Here is a 14,259-nt window from a genome sequence, read left to right as displayed (position 1 = left end):
ATGCTCTTGACTGGAATTGAACCCAGGATCCGTTAATCCACAGGCCCATGCTCTAGCCACTGAGACAAACCGGCTAGGGCAAATCTTTTATTTTTCTTAGTCCATCTAGGTAAAGGTTTGTCAAGTTTGTTGATTTTTTTCAAAGAACTAACTTTTGTTTTCAATAATTTTTTCTATTGTTTTTCTAGTCTCTATTTCATTGATCACTACTCTAATCTTTATTATATCCTTCTGTTTGCTTTTTGGTTTAATTTGTTCCTTTCTAGTTCCCTAAGTTTTAAAGTTATGTTGTTGATTTAAGATCATTCTGTTTTTAAATGTAAGTATTTATAGCTTTAATTTTTCCACTTAGCACTGCTTTTGCTGCATCCTATAAGTTTTGATATAGCATTGATATTATATGAATTAGATACTGTGCTTATGTCTTATAATTTAATTTTCTAAACAACTCCATTTTATAAAGGAGGAGATTATGTTTCCAATTTGTTTAAGCAATTTGAGCTAGTAATTAGCAGGGCTGGCTAATCGCCAGTAATACTTTTAGACATTTGCTTTCCTGATTTTGGAATTCCTTGCTCATGCTCATAGTTAATTTTATAGATGGAAGATGACCAGAGTAAGTAGTATAATTATTTTTTCCCAACCAATTTCCTCTTGCTTTTTCTCATTATTCTTGAATAGTGAGATTTTTTTTTTTAATTTTCAAAATTAATAACCTATTTTGGTAATTAATTGCAAGGGAAAACAAGAGGACATTTATATATTTTTTAAAAAAGTATTTGTTTGACCAATGTGATTTAATGGTTAGGGTATTGGCTTGTGAGTTGTAGAACAAAATTATCTTGAAAAAAATTAATGAATCACTTTATCCTTTAGTGATTAAATTAGGATTTTTTTTTACTGTTTTAATTTTTCATGGGAAAATGTGAAAATTATTATAATTGTTTCAATCATGTCTGCCATGTTTACAAACAAGAAAGACAATTTCAAATTTTCAAAAAATTATTTTATCCTTTTAGAAATATCATATTAGCATTTCTGAACAATAGCTACATTATACCCTATCACTGCATGAATATTTTTGTCTGAATTTAAGTCTTTGAAAGAAATATTTCTTCTGAACATAACACATTTATATAAAAATAATATGTCTTCTATTTTTGCATGGTTATCTCTCATTTGGTATGATTTTCTTAATGTTACCGTAATTACTTTTGTAGTGTATTTTGGGATCTCTACTGTGCAGCTCCAGAAAGACGGGAAACATGTGAACATTCAAGTGAAGCAAAAGCCTTCCACGATTATGTAAGTTCATATATAATTTTACTGATACTTCATCAGTTTTCTTTGTTACTGCTGCTCTTGAAAATGCATTGGGCCATCTATTCTTTTCTTTTGGTGCTTAAAACATTGTTGTTGCTGTATTTTTTATGAAAAATAAGCTCATAACTTACAAACTAAGTCACAAGTGGGTTTTGAGTCTTATTGAAGAAGCTCAAGGTAAGAGAGAGTCCTAACTCCACACCATTAAGGATATTTCTTATCTTAAGCATGACTGACATGTGATATAAGAATTGAGTAAGTAATTATTTATCTCACAAAGTCATAAGAATGATGTAAGTGATATTGCACATAGGATTTTAACTATATATAGAAATATTCTTCTCTTTTTTGCTAATTTTTATTACATATCATGAGAGTTTGAAGTGCCTCAAGAATATGAAAATAAGAGTAATTGCAGCCATAAGGCTAAATATCCCTGTCACTGAATTCAGTTCCACAAGTAAAATTTATGTGAATTAAAGGAAATACAAGATAAGAGAGCAAAGAATTCTGTGCAAAATGAAAATGTGATTTTTATAAAAGATTTTTAAAGAAGGGCAGTGGTCTGTCCTTTGCTGAGTGATGTACTAGTATATTAAGACATTTTTAGAAGAACTAAATCACAGATGTGCTTTTTAAAAAATATTTTTATTTTTATTGATTTTTTTTTTCAGAGAGAGAGAGAGGAAGGTAGAGGGATAGACAGATAGAAATATGGATGAGAGAGAAACCTTGATCAGGTATCTTGACCAGGAATCAAACCATTGACCCCTTGGTTCCTAGGTCGAGACTCAGCCATGAGGCACACCAGCCAGGTTGCAGATGTGATTTTAGAGAGTTAATGGTATAGGGGAGAATAATTGTTTAAAAAAAGAGAGAGAGAGATGAAGAAACAAGAAGATTTTCCCAAGGGAAAAAACGCATTTAATAGTGAAGAGACGGTATTGTAAAGGGGCTGGAAAATAACTGTGTTCATAGAACTGACTGTAAGAGGAAAGATGGAGCTGGGGACTAAGGAAACCCAGTTTCTGTGGTTTGGAGGAAATGGAGTTGGGGGCTTCAGCCTGAGGAAGTATCTGATAGTAAGTATCTAAAGCTTAGCCAGGGGAATGCTAGTTTAGTTGGTAGAAGGGAAGCATTAGTGGATAAGTTGCCTTAAAAACCAGAACCAGGGCTCAAAAGGGAAAAAGACCCTGTTCTTTCAAAGGAAATACTTCAGCATTAGAATGAAGAGTAGAAATAGCCAGCAGAATGATAACCCCAGAAATAACACAACAAAGAGCAGGCAGACCTAAGAGAAGTGAAAATCCTTGGCACCTGGCAGGGACTGTGTAATTCTTGAAACATTTACCAAACTGATTTAAGTGTGACTGCTCATGATTACCTAATCAGATATGAATTATTTTAAATAACTAAGCTTGCAATGTATTAAACCATAGTTCTCCAGGACAAGATGAATGGAATTTGCTACTGCATATAAAGAAAAAGGAGAGAAAGGCAGATACACAGGGCCCAGGATACACTATCAGAACTACCTCGTTTTCCTTTTTTTTTACTTTTGGCTGATGGGCAGGAGTAAAGCAGAGAGCCAACCAGGAGGAGTATCAGGAACCTGGCTAGAGGAGGGAACTTGGTCTCATCTCTCTCTTACACAAGGAAAGACATGCCTAGATTTGGCCTGCCTATGGTGGGAAAAGTTTTTTTAAATAACCACCAATTTTGACAACTAGATGGAATTATTTTTATTAGAGGCTGCATTTTTTTAAGTAGAAAAAAAAAAATCAGCCGGGACCGGTTTGGCTCAGTGGATAGAGCGTCGGCCTGGGGACTGAAGGGTCCTGGGTTCGATTCTGGTCAAGGGCATGTACCTTGGTTGCGGGCACATCCCCAGTGGGGGGTGTGCAAGAGGCAGCTGATCGATGATTCTCTCTCATCGATGTTTCTAACTCTCTATCCCTCTCTCTTCGTCTCTGTGAAAAATCAATAAAATATATTTTTAAAAAAAGAAAAAAAAAAAGAAAAAGAAAAGAAAAATCAAGCAAAGCACACACGCCATTCCCTGACTACCAGTGTTCTACTCTAAAGGACAAATATTTGTGGATCTATATATTTTTAAAATATATATTTCTTATTGATTGCAGAGAGGAAAGGAAAGGGAGAGAGAGATAGAAACATAATGACGAGAGATTCATTGATCAGCTGCCTCTGCAGGCCCCCTACTGGGGATTGAACCTGCAACTGAGGCATTGTGCCCTGACCTGGAATTGAGCCATAACCTCCTGGTGCATGGGATGACACTCAACCACTGAGCAACACCAGCCAGGCTGTGCATCTACATTTTAAGAAATTAGCTATCTCAGTACTCTTTCAAAATTCAATTGTATAGAAAGATGCACCCTGCTGTTCATCATGGAAATCTTACAGGGACTATAGAATTAATTTAGCATCTCTTCCTTAGAAGCATTATGTAAATCATCACTGATATTGTCATTGCCATCATCATCATTATCATAATCATTTTGCATTTTTAAGGCATTTTCAATATTTCAGAGAGTATTCATACTTATTAGCTTTAGAAACCCACTTCATTATTTCAAGTTTTTGAAATGAGCATTGACCAGAAGTAGGAATGAAATTAGAGTAGATTTTAAAGGAAGAACAACTTCTTATCACGTAATTTGGCCTAAAAATATGTAGTTTTAAAAAAGGTCAGTATTCTTTAATTTATTATTAATACTGTGTTTCCCCGAAAATAAGACATCCTCCGAAAATAAGACCTAGCGCATGAAAAGATAGGACATCCCCTGAAAATAAGACCTAGCGCAACTTTGGGAGAAAAAATTAATATAAGACACTGTCTTATTTTCAGGGAAACAGGCTATTAACACATGCTTTATCAGATTTTTATAATTTTATCTTAAATATTAATTTGAAAAGATTTAATTTATTCTTAGATAGCATTTTATTATACTTTTAAGCCAATTTATTTTCACTTGTAATACATCTCCAAAAATTTTTTTTTAGTGGAGTTTGGTAAAAAGATAGAGTTTGACTTGCATAATTTTTATTACGGTTGGATTTTTTAAAATACATTTGTCTTCTAAAGCACACTTTTATGGCAATTTTCATGAGTTGGATTTTCTGAATTCTTAATAGATAATTTCTGAAAATTATCAATATAACTCATTTTTAACATGTAGATATAGAAGTGTGAGGACTCAGGAAAGAAAAGGAGAAATAGGAACACAGTAAGATTTTGGTAAAATTCTAGAACATTATATTCCTGTATTAGAGTCCATTGGGAAACATTTCTATAATAGTAATTAGTATGTATACTGAATGAATTTCAAGGAAGTTTTCAAGGAAGCCTACTGAAAAATATTTTTTTCATTAACTGTATCTTTAAAGTAAAAAAAAAAAATACTTGCATGTATAAATTATGCTATGTTTAAAAAGTAGTCTTGTTATTTTATAGTCTTTATTTATAAGATTTAATGGATAATGAAAGATAAACTATTGTTTTTTGAAGAAATAGTGGAGGTATAATGAAATAAATAATGAATAACCCTCGTAATAAAAAGTAAGTTCAACTGTTAAAGGGATTGTCTTTTGATATTGACATTATGCATTATTTCTGTCAATATATAACCAGTATTTTTGTGTTTTTCAAATATTTATAGTTAATATTAATTTATATTCAGGAAAGTTACTTTAAAGCAGATTAAAATTTACCTTTTGTTGACTTCCAATTTCTCTTCTGAAATTAGAAAATGAAATACTTAGTAAAATGTTTTCATACCACCATGTTCTGTGTATAGTCATTCAGCATTTCTCATGAAAGACTTTTTTTTTGTATGTGCACATATTAAAAGAGATATATAAAAATTGAATATATTTATAATTTTGAGTCATTCTATAATTTAATAATCCTTTTTGGATAATTATCCCAGAAAAATTTCTGGCTGTCGGTTTTTAGAAAAAAAATTTTTTTGATTTGTTTTCTGAGCATTGCTTCTTTATAATGGATTTTTGTTACTTTATTATTTCACTAGATGCCCGATGCACAAAATTTGTGCAAAAGTAGGTCTTCCTTCCCCTAGCTACAAGCACCGGATTTCCCTCTGGCTTCCCTTGCAGCCCAGCTTCCATCCAGTCTAATTAGCATATTACCCTTTTATTATTATAGATTTGCCAAATAGTTACAGATGCAGTGTTAATATCCTTTTCCTTGAAAATCATCTTGTCTATGAGAAAAGTATAAAACATTTAAGATGGGTAAAACTTTGATCTTCTTGCATTTATATTGTAAAATATGTTCACTTAAATAGTATTTAACAAATGTATGCAGTGCTATATGTAAATTAATAGTGCATGTAGAGATGAACAGTTAATAGTGGGTAAGAATGCACTTTTGGATGACAGTGCTATAGAAAACACAAGGCAATTATTATTATACAAGTCAAGATAATGGTTGCTTGGAGGTAGGCAGAGGTTAGGAGTGGGGCTCATGGAAAGAAAGGGCTTCTGAGAAGGTTGGCAGGGCTCTATTCTTCCTGGCTGCTATGGTGGTTACTTTATAATAACCAAGTGTTTGTTTTATAGAATGTCGCAGTGCCATACATTTATTTTGTGTGGTTTTCTATATTTTTTTTAATTTTTAAAATAATGAGTTTCAGAACACAGGGAAGATGATTACCTTTAGAAGCAGAATATGCACGGTGGTTTTTAATGTGTTTCCAGGCATCCTAGTGGTTCATCCTAGAGAACTGATGGCAGGAAACTTGGATGATCTCCAAACAAATCTGTTTGTTTCTTCTCTGTTATTACAGATTCTGTACAGTATGTCTCTTACCCCCCTTTTCCAGAGGGGAGTAAAACCAGAAATCTTGGCAAAAGATTTAATAATTAGGAATTTACTTTGAAAGGGAATATAGAGACTTTATTATAGAACAATTATTTTGCCACATAGCTGGGAGCTATCTAGATTGGCCCTATTATTTTTATTCTGAGGGTAAACCAAATTCATCCGAGGTATCGATGAATAGATAACAACAATATAAACTTGTTGTTATCTATTACAGTATTATAAGTAAAAAGTAAACCATTATTTCAAGTGATTAAATATAATACCTATTAACATGTAAAGTTCGTTGTACTATCTTTTCTTCCCATTGTCGTATTTTTATTTCACTCTGAAATTGCAGTCATTGCCTTTATGTGGAATTAAATTATGTTTACTGCTACCGCTTAACATTGAGTTGTTTTATTTAACAATTTCATTTTTATTCCATTCATTTAAAAATATGTAGGAAACATATAAATATATGCTACCAAATTTTTAATGAAAAACATACAGTGATTATAATTTTAGATCTCTGATATGAATGGAAGATTCCCTAATGGTCCTAAAGCAAAGACAGAGTCAAAATATATTATTGCTCTAGTGTAATGGTAATGAAATCACATTATAATAGTGAGAAGCAGAGAATTATATTTGTTCTTCTCTGGGGTCTGTCAAATAATAGATGGTTAATAAATATTATGAGAATGCAGTAGTCAGGGAAATTGGTAATGTTTCAGATCTTTGAAATATTTAAGTAAAGTGATAGGTTTAAACCATAATTGTTGGTTACATGTGGCTAATTTTTGTATTCTTGCCAAATAGATTGTTTATAACATTTAGAAAGGATTAGGTTATAGGCTTATAGTAATGGGATAGTTTTTAAAAATGATATATAAACATGTGATAATATACACAGAAAATAATAGGAGACGAATGCTTTTATGCACCCCTCAAGAAGATTTTTTTTTTACAGATAATCATATATTTTTTAGAAAAATACTTCTCTAGAAACGATTGCAGAGACTTAGGTGCATTCTTTGCTGTGATCCTGCAACATCCTTTGTGCTCCTCCTTAATGTCCCTGTGATTAGATGTTTGTCACCAGATATTTTCTCTAATAATCTGTGAGTTTCCTCAGGGAATGGGCTTTGTCTTTTTCATTCCTGGTGCCCAACATGGTACCTGATGTGAGATGTGCCAGTCACATTGGGAGACATATTTGCATAAATGAATGATTAAATAAAACATAATCTAATAAATTGTCATTTCTTATCTTAATATAACTGAATATGTAGTTGTGGGAAGGTCATTTCATGCTACTTTTACTCACTTTGTATTTCAAAACAAATTAAGATAAGACAGCAACTCGTAAAGACAAAGCAAGTGAATCAAAGCAGGTTCACAGGCTTTATACCTCAGGAGGCATGGCACTAGGGAATGTAGCAGTGAGCAAAAGAGATAGAGTCCCTTTCCTCCGGGCTTGCCATCTATTGTAGCAAGAGAGAGCTTTCTCAAGACGGTTGAAATATCAAATAGGAACACATGTAGAGAGAGGTAGTATAGTATTATATTGCAAGAGCAGTGAAAATTTATACATATGGAAAGAGTAAGTACACATACCTTTTCATAAGTATATAGATTTTGGCATATAGTGGCCTTAGTAAGTGCTTAAATAGATGAATGGTATAAAATTGTACCATAATTCTCCTAAACAATCCATGTATACCAGAGATTTTAATAGGATAAGAACAAGTGAAGTTACACTTAAAATTCATTAAGATGATAAAAACAATTGTAGTTATATATTAATATTTATCAGTCAATATATAAGTTGTTCACCACAACAGGTACATGAGATTCATTTTTTTGCCTATTCTTTTATCTGTTATATTATTAGTATTCTTGTTTTCATTTCCAGCTAAGTTTCCTTTGCCATATATAAATCTTACAAACTTCCCAATATTCTTTCTAGGATATGGTAAGTTGTATATTTATTTTGTTTTGGGACTAGCTGTGGTTGGTTTGACAAATATTCATCACTTACTCTGCGGTGTCTGTGTGTCTCTACTCCCAGCATGCCATTGGTTTGCTAGGATTGTTTCTGGGTGGCAACTAAGTATTGCTAATGATTCTCTGCTATTTTTCCTATTTCTGTTGATCCTGAGATTTCCTGTAGGGCAATATGTTATTTCAGTCATTCCCTGGCCGACACGAATAAAGGAAGAGAATCAAGGACAGTGTAAAGCATTGTGGAAGATTTCTGCTTTACTTAAAATATTTTTAGCATAATATAAGCATTATGTAGACATTGTAAAATCATAAAACATAAATGAAAAGAGACAAAAGAAACAGAACAGGGATGACTTTAATAGTTTATTTCAATGTGAAAATATATTGTTTCAAAGTATTTATTTTAAAAGAATGTCATCCTAAGCCCCTTTACCCACACTGATGTATTCATTTTTATTAAAATAGAATTTCTGGTGATGTGAAAAGATGACTATGGAAAGACTTATTACTATTTTTTATGTTAATGTTACACTACCTATGACTATGTTGCCCATAGCATCAGAGCATTAAAAAACACACACACACACACACACACAATATGATACTTTCAAAAATAGCATGCATTTCTAATTTTTTTAGAGATGAAAATCATAAATGAAAAAGTCAAAGTAAGTTATTCTGGAGATTTTTTAAAGGAAAAAATATCTAAGTACCTTAGATTTGAAGTCATATTTCTATAGCCACTTTGTTTACTTTTTATGTATTATACAACCTCATTTAAAATGATTGCATTTTAGTGCTCAGGAGAGGGTGAATGGAGCTGGAAGAGGGTACAGGGGGGATAAATGGTGAAGGAAAAGAAAAATAAATAAATAAATAAATAAATAAATAAAAGCAAGAGCACTCATGGAATGGGAGAAAATATTTGCAAACCATGTATCCACAATTCAAGAATCAATGTAAGTAAAGAAAGAAAATTATTGTGTTTTTGGACAGCTTAAAAAAAAGTGAAAGTCTCTGTCTTGTTTTTATTTCCTTTTCCTTTGATTTGAAGTAAAGAAACTAAAAATATTGGCAAAACTTCGGTTTTACTTAACACCAATCCACATTTTAAATTATTGTTGTTTTCTGGTTTCGGTGAGCATTGGTACTGAGGTCAGGGGTCCATACCTCTTTTTAAAATAAATAAATGCCTCACAATTCTAAGTACTGTGTCTTAACAGACTATATGTTAGGAGTTTAAATGATAATTACTTGTCCTACAAATAATGGATAGGGCTCTAATGACGTGACACTCTTTTGTACTAATAAGAATCCATTCTATGTTTTCAGACTTTGTGAAATGTCTCTAAACTTCATTGCATTTATTTTGAGTATTAAGTTTGTGTGTTTTTTTCACATTAGTTGGCCTGATATTTCCCCCTGGCTTCTGGGTTTAAACCTACAAAGGACTACAACTGTAATACAAGGAATTATTCGCAGCCAGCCATAGCAGAAGTCAGATAGTGTCAGTTCTCAAAGCTCAGCTGCGAACTTCTGAGCCTTTGAACTCTCTACGAGGAAAGTCTTAGAATCTCTTGAAAAAGAAAGTACAGATAGGTTAAATGTGGATTTAAGGTTTTTATTTTCAAACTAAAACCTGACTTTTAAATGTATGTGCTCAGCCAGCATGGTTCAGTGGTTGAGCATTGACGTATGAACCAGGAGGTCACAATTCAATTCCTGGTTAGGGCACATGCTGGGGTTGTGGGCTCAATCCCCAGGGTAGGGCATGCAGGAGGTAGCCTATCCATGATTCTCTCTCATCATTGATGGTTCTATCTCTCTCTCTCCCTCCTTTCCTTTCTGAAATCAATAAAGATGTATGTTTAGAAAATGTATGTTATACTTATTTCAGAGGGAAGGGGGTGCAGGAAGAGATTAACGAAAGAATTTGTATGCATACATGCATAACCCATGAACTCAGACAATAGTGAGGTGGAAGCCTGGGGAGCAGATGGGATTGGGGTTGAAGGAGTTAATGGCGGGGGGCCAGGGGTGGCATTTGTAATACTCTCAACAATAAGTAAATTTTTAAAAAAATTTGTTTCTTCTAGATACACCAGGTTAAACCTTGTGTCTCTAAACAAGTGAATAAACGCTGTAATTTATACACATTAGAAAAAAATAAAATGTCTATGATATATTGTTAAAATATCTGGATTTTTAAAGAAAATGTTCCAACTACTAACAACTATAATTCTATGCAAGATATCATGAGGGAAGAGATTTTGGTAGCCATAATTAGGATCATTTTTATATCATTTCTTTATTAATTCTTTTTTTGAGAATCCATTTGTGTACAAGTTGATTTGATTGAAGCTATGGGAGATTTTAAAGAACTTCCTTTTCAAGGGTGGTAGGTAAAACTTTTGAATAAGCAACTGTTTTCTAAAAAATATTTGTTTTGCATATTTACAGCCTCAGAATCTAAAACAGTCCAAATATGGTAAATAAAAAGTTTTAAAACTGCTTATTTGGTCCAAATTACTTATTATACTAGACTGCTGGTAGTGGCCTGGAAATTTGTGCACAGGTAGGATCCCTAGTTCTGGCTGGTGGTCAGCGCTGATTGAGGTCTTCTGGCTGCCAGCCAGGGTCTTCCTTCGTTCCATGCCTTCCCCTGGTGGTCAGCTCATGTCATAGTGAGCTATCAAATTCCTGGTCTCCGGTTGAACTCCTGAGGGGACAATTTGCATATTAGGCTTTTATAGAGAGAGATAAGGAATTTGATGTGCAGAGAAGTAAAGAATATGCTATTGTTTAATATAACATTTTTCCTTCCTGTGCAATGTGGTAAATTATTTTGAATGATGATATACACATGTTTTCATTATCAGGTTCAAATTTTATTTGTGTAAATTGTTTGGTACAATAAGCTCTTCAGAAGTACCTTCAGACCCTTATGTATATTTCCCCCCCAAATGATAGTATAATGGAGTAGAAATATAAAATTTAACTAATAAAAAAAAAACAGTAAGGGCTCAGTTTTTTTGTTTTTAAATATGTTTTGTTGATTTATTTTACAGGGAGAGGGAAGGAGAAGGATAGAAAGATAGAAACATTGATGAGAGAGAAACATCGGTCTACTGCCTCCTGCACGTCTCCCACCAGGTACCCAAGCCTGCAACCTGGTCATGTGCCCTGCCTGGGAATCAAACTCATGACCCCTTGGTCAACCACTGAGACACACATGGTGGGCAGGGCTCAGTTTTTATTATCATAAAAGGCAAACCCAATAACAAATAGTCATATTTTTCTAGTTTTTACTTTTTTTTTTGAGAAATTATTTTAGTATTACTTTTATTGTTTGAACTATTATCACTTCAGTAGAGTTGTCATTAGTTGAAGCCTCAGCTATTTTCCTCTTGAACCTGATCAATCTTTTCATATCCACTGGGGCATTTTAATTTCCCAAAGATGGCGGCAACAATATATCCACCTGCTTTTCCACGGCGTGTCCTTGCCACTCTCCCATCAAGAGATGGAGTCCAGTTTCCTTTCCCTGGACCCTGGGCTGACCTTAATGACTTGCTTGCAGTCAATAAAAGTGACACTACTTGGTTTCTTAGGCTTGGCCAGAAGAAGCCTTGAAGTTTCTGCCTTGGTTTTTTAGAATGCTTGCTGTTCCTTCTCAGGAGGCTTCCTTTTTACACCTAGTCACCATCTAGTCCCAAAGTCAACAGTCACTCATCTTTCTAGCCATCTGAGCCCAGGCACCAGCCACACAGTAAGGAAACCTGGAGCTATTCGAGTCTTCACAGCTGAGGTCAGATATCATGGAGTCTAAAGAAAGAGCCATTTCTACTATTCAGTGGCCAAAGTTCTGGATTACAGAACCTGTAAGCATAATAAAAGGGTTGTTATTTTTTTTGCTACTAAGTTTGGGTGGTTTGTTATGTAACAACAAACAAGAAGGTGGTCAGTGTGCATTATACCTGCCTGCTGGTTGGATGGTTGGATGATTGCTTAGCCTTTTATATATATAGATAACTCATCAGAACAGAATGTAATATCTGGAAGTGGGGTATTGCTGTAACAGAAACTAAAAATACATGAGACAAGCTGGCAGGTGAAGAAGACAGTTCATGAAACCTGGAAGGCATTCATGGGTACTGTTGATGAGGGCTTAAAAAGTGATGACAATATTATTTGAGGCTGAAAATAAGATGATCTTTATTATCTAGTGAAAGAAGGTTTAGCAAAGCTATCATGCAGGGTAGTATGGGAAATAGAAAATATACTTAATGAACTGATGGGTCTGGCAAAGGAGACTTAATGAACTGATGGGTCTGGCAAAGTATAAGTGTTGTTGGCTATTTCTTTTAGCCACATCTCTGGAGATGTGGATGGAGAGAGATGAGTGGAGGGGGAAAAAGAGTATTGTTTCCAAGCAGTAATTGGAGGAAATGTAAAGGGCCCAGGACAGTTTCTTCAGCCTGCAAAGAGTTCTCAAAGTAAGAAAGGGCCTCAGAACAAAGATAAGTCCAGAGTAGAGTTAGGAAAATATGGTCTCAAAGTAAAAATGAAACGAATGCCTAACCGTAAAACCTTTTGTACGACCTTAGAAAGAGGTGAGGTGGGCTCATAGATTTTCAGACATGCAAAAAACCTTCCAAATAACTCAGGGCATGTCCCCTAATTCCTCTCTGTTAAGCATAAAGGCTTCTAAGAATCTTCAGGGATTGGCCCCACAGCAGCCTCCCAGAGAATCCAAGGCAGAGAGGGACTTACTTTAAAGAGATCTGTGGGCTTTTGCCTGAGTGACTGGTTTATAAATTGATACATGAGAAACTTTAAAGTTATAAAAAGAATTATATCAGCCTGTTACAAAATGGTCAGTACAGGGAGTGTAGTCAATAATATTGTAATATCTATGTATTTGTGACAGGTGACTACTTGAAATATTGGGGGATCACTTTGTAAATTAGTTGGTCATCCAACCACTATGCTGTACACCTGAAATGAATACAAGATAACATTGAATGTAAAAAAAAATTATTAAAAAATATTTTATCAGCCTTAACTTAAAGGGACTGAAGCAACACAAAACAAAGAGACCTTTGGATCCCTGAACTTCTGTGGTCAGAAGAAAAGTTCTCAGTTATAAACATGAGCTCTTTTATGGACAGGAGGCATGTGTCAGATGTAGAACCAAGAGGCTAAAGGGCAGAACCTAGAACACAGAGAAATATTTCCACTGAGTAGGACTGAGCTCTCACCAAGGTATTGGTTGCATGAGCCCTGCTGGATATGAGAACTGTAGACCATTACTAGACTTATCCAGGTGAGCACTTCGTAAGCTATATAAATGTCTAATCACCTGAAACTAATAAAATCTTGCATCAACTATAATTGAAAAATAAAATAAAAAGAATTATGGACCAGTGACATTTACATATCTCCTATCTGCCAATACCACCACCTCACCTTTTTGAATGAGAGTATCTTTCGTGACTGTTTGTGAAAACAGGGTATTTTGGATGCATGGTGGGCAGATGACTTGTCTTTTTAGTTCACAGGCCTTCACATTGAGGTGAATTGTACTTGAGTTGCAGTACCGAAGAACACCATTTGCATCTTGACCTGATTTGGATAATTAGATCCTGGACTTTGAACTAATGCTATAATTTGGAAGAGCCTTTGGGGGTTGTGGAGAAGGGAGTGAGTATATTTAGTGTTGGGAGGGATGTGGATTATTGTGAACATGGGTTAGATTGTGCTAAATTAAATTTTTTAATTGAACATTTTGAGATAATTATAGACTCAACTGCATTTGTAAGAAATACAGAGCAATCCCAATGACCTTTTACCTAGTTTCTCCTCATGGTGACATCTTGAAAAACCCTAGTACAATAACTAGATCTGATTATCCAGCAGAGCACATGCAACCAGTACCTGGATCATGACCCAGCCCTGCTCACTGGGAATACCTCTCTGTGTTCCAAGGTGCTGTCCTCTAGCCTCTGGGTTATAAGACCAATCCACTCATTTAAATTGGATTTCCCCAGTTTACTTCTTCTCATTTGTGTGTGTGTGTGTGT

At 34.2% G+C, this 14,259-nt stretch overlaps 1 protein-coding gene across 12 annotated transcripts in view; it reads left to right on the top strand.

Annotated features, from left to right (window-relative positions):
* The window catches only part of SSBP2 (single stranded DNA binding protein 2), a 209,906-nt gene that overhangs the window by 73,854 nt on the left and 121,793 nt on the right, over positions 1–14,259 (top strand). For all 12 annotated transcript variants that reach the window (XM_084881326.1, XM_084881328.1, XM_084881336.1 and 9 more), the window contains exon 4: positions 1,221–1,305. Coding sequence is in view for 9 of the 12 variants with exons in the window: in XM_084881336.1 (XP_084737462.1) it covers positions 1,221–1,305 (85 nt within the window). In the remaining 3 variants the exon portion in view is untranslated. The remainder of the gene's footprint in view (positions 1–1,220; positions 1,306–14,259) is intronic.

Source organism: Pipistrellus hanaki (assembly GCF_964339955.1).
Source record: "Pipistrellus hanaki genome assembly, chromosome: 4".
In the NCBI taxonomy this organism is placed as follows: Eukaryota; Metazoa; Chordata; class Mammalia; order Chiroptera; family Vespertilionidae; genus Pipistrellus; species Pipistrellus hanaki.
This window is presented reverse-complemented; position numbering and strand designations above follow the sequence as displayed.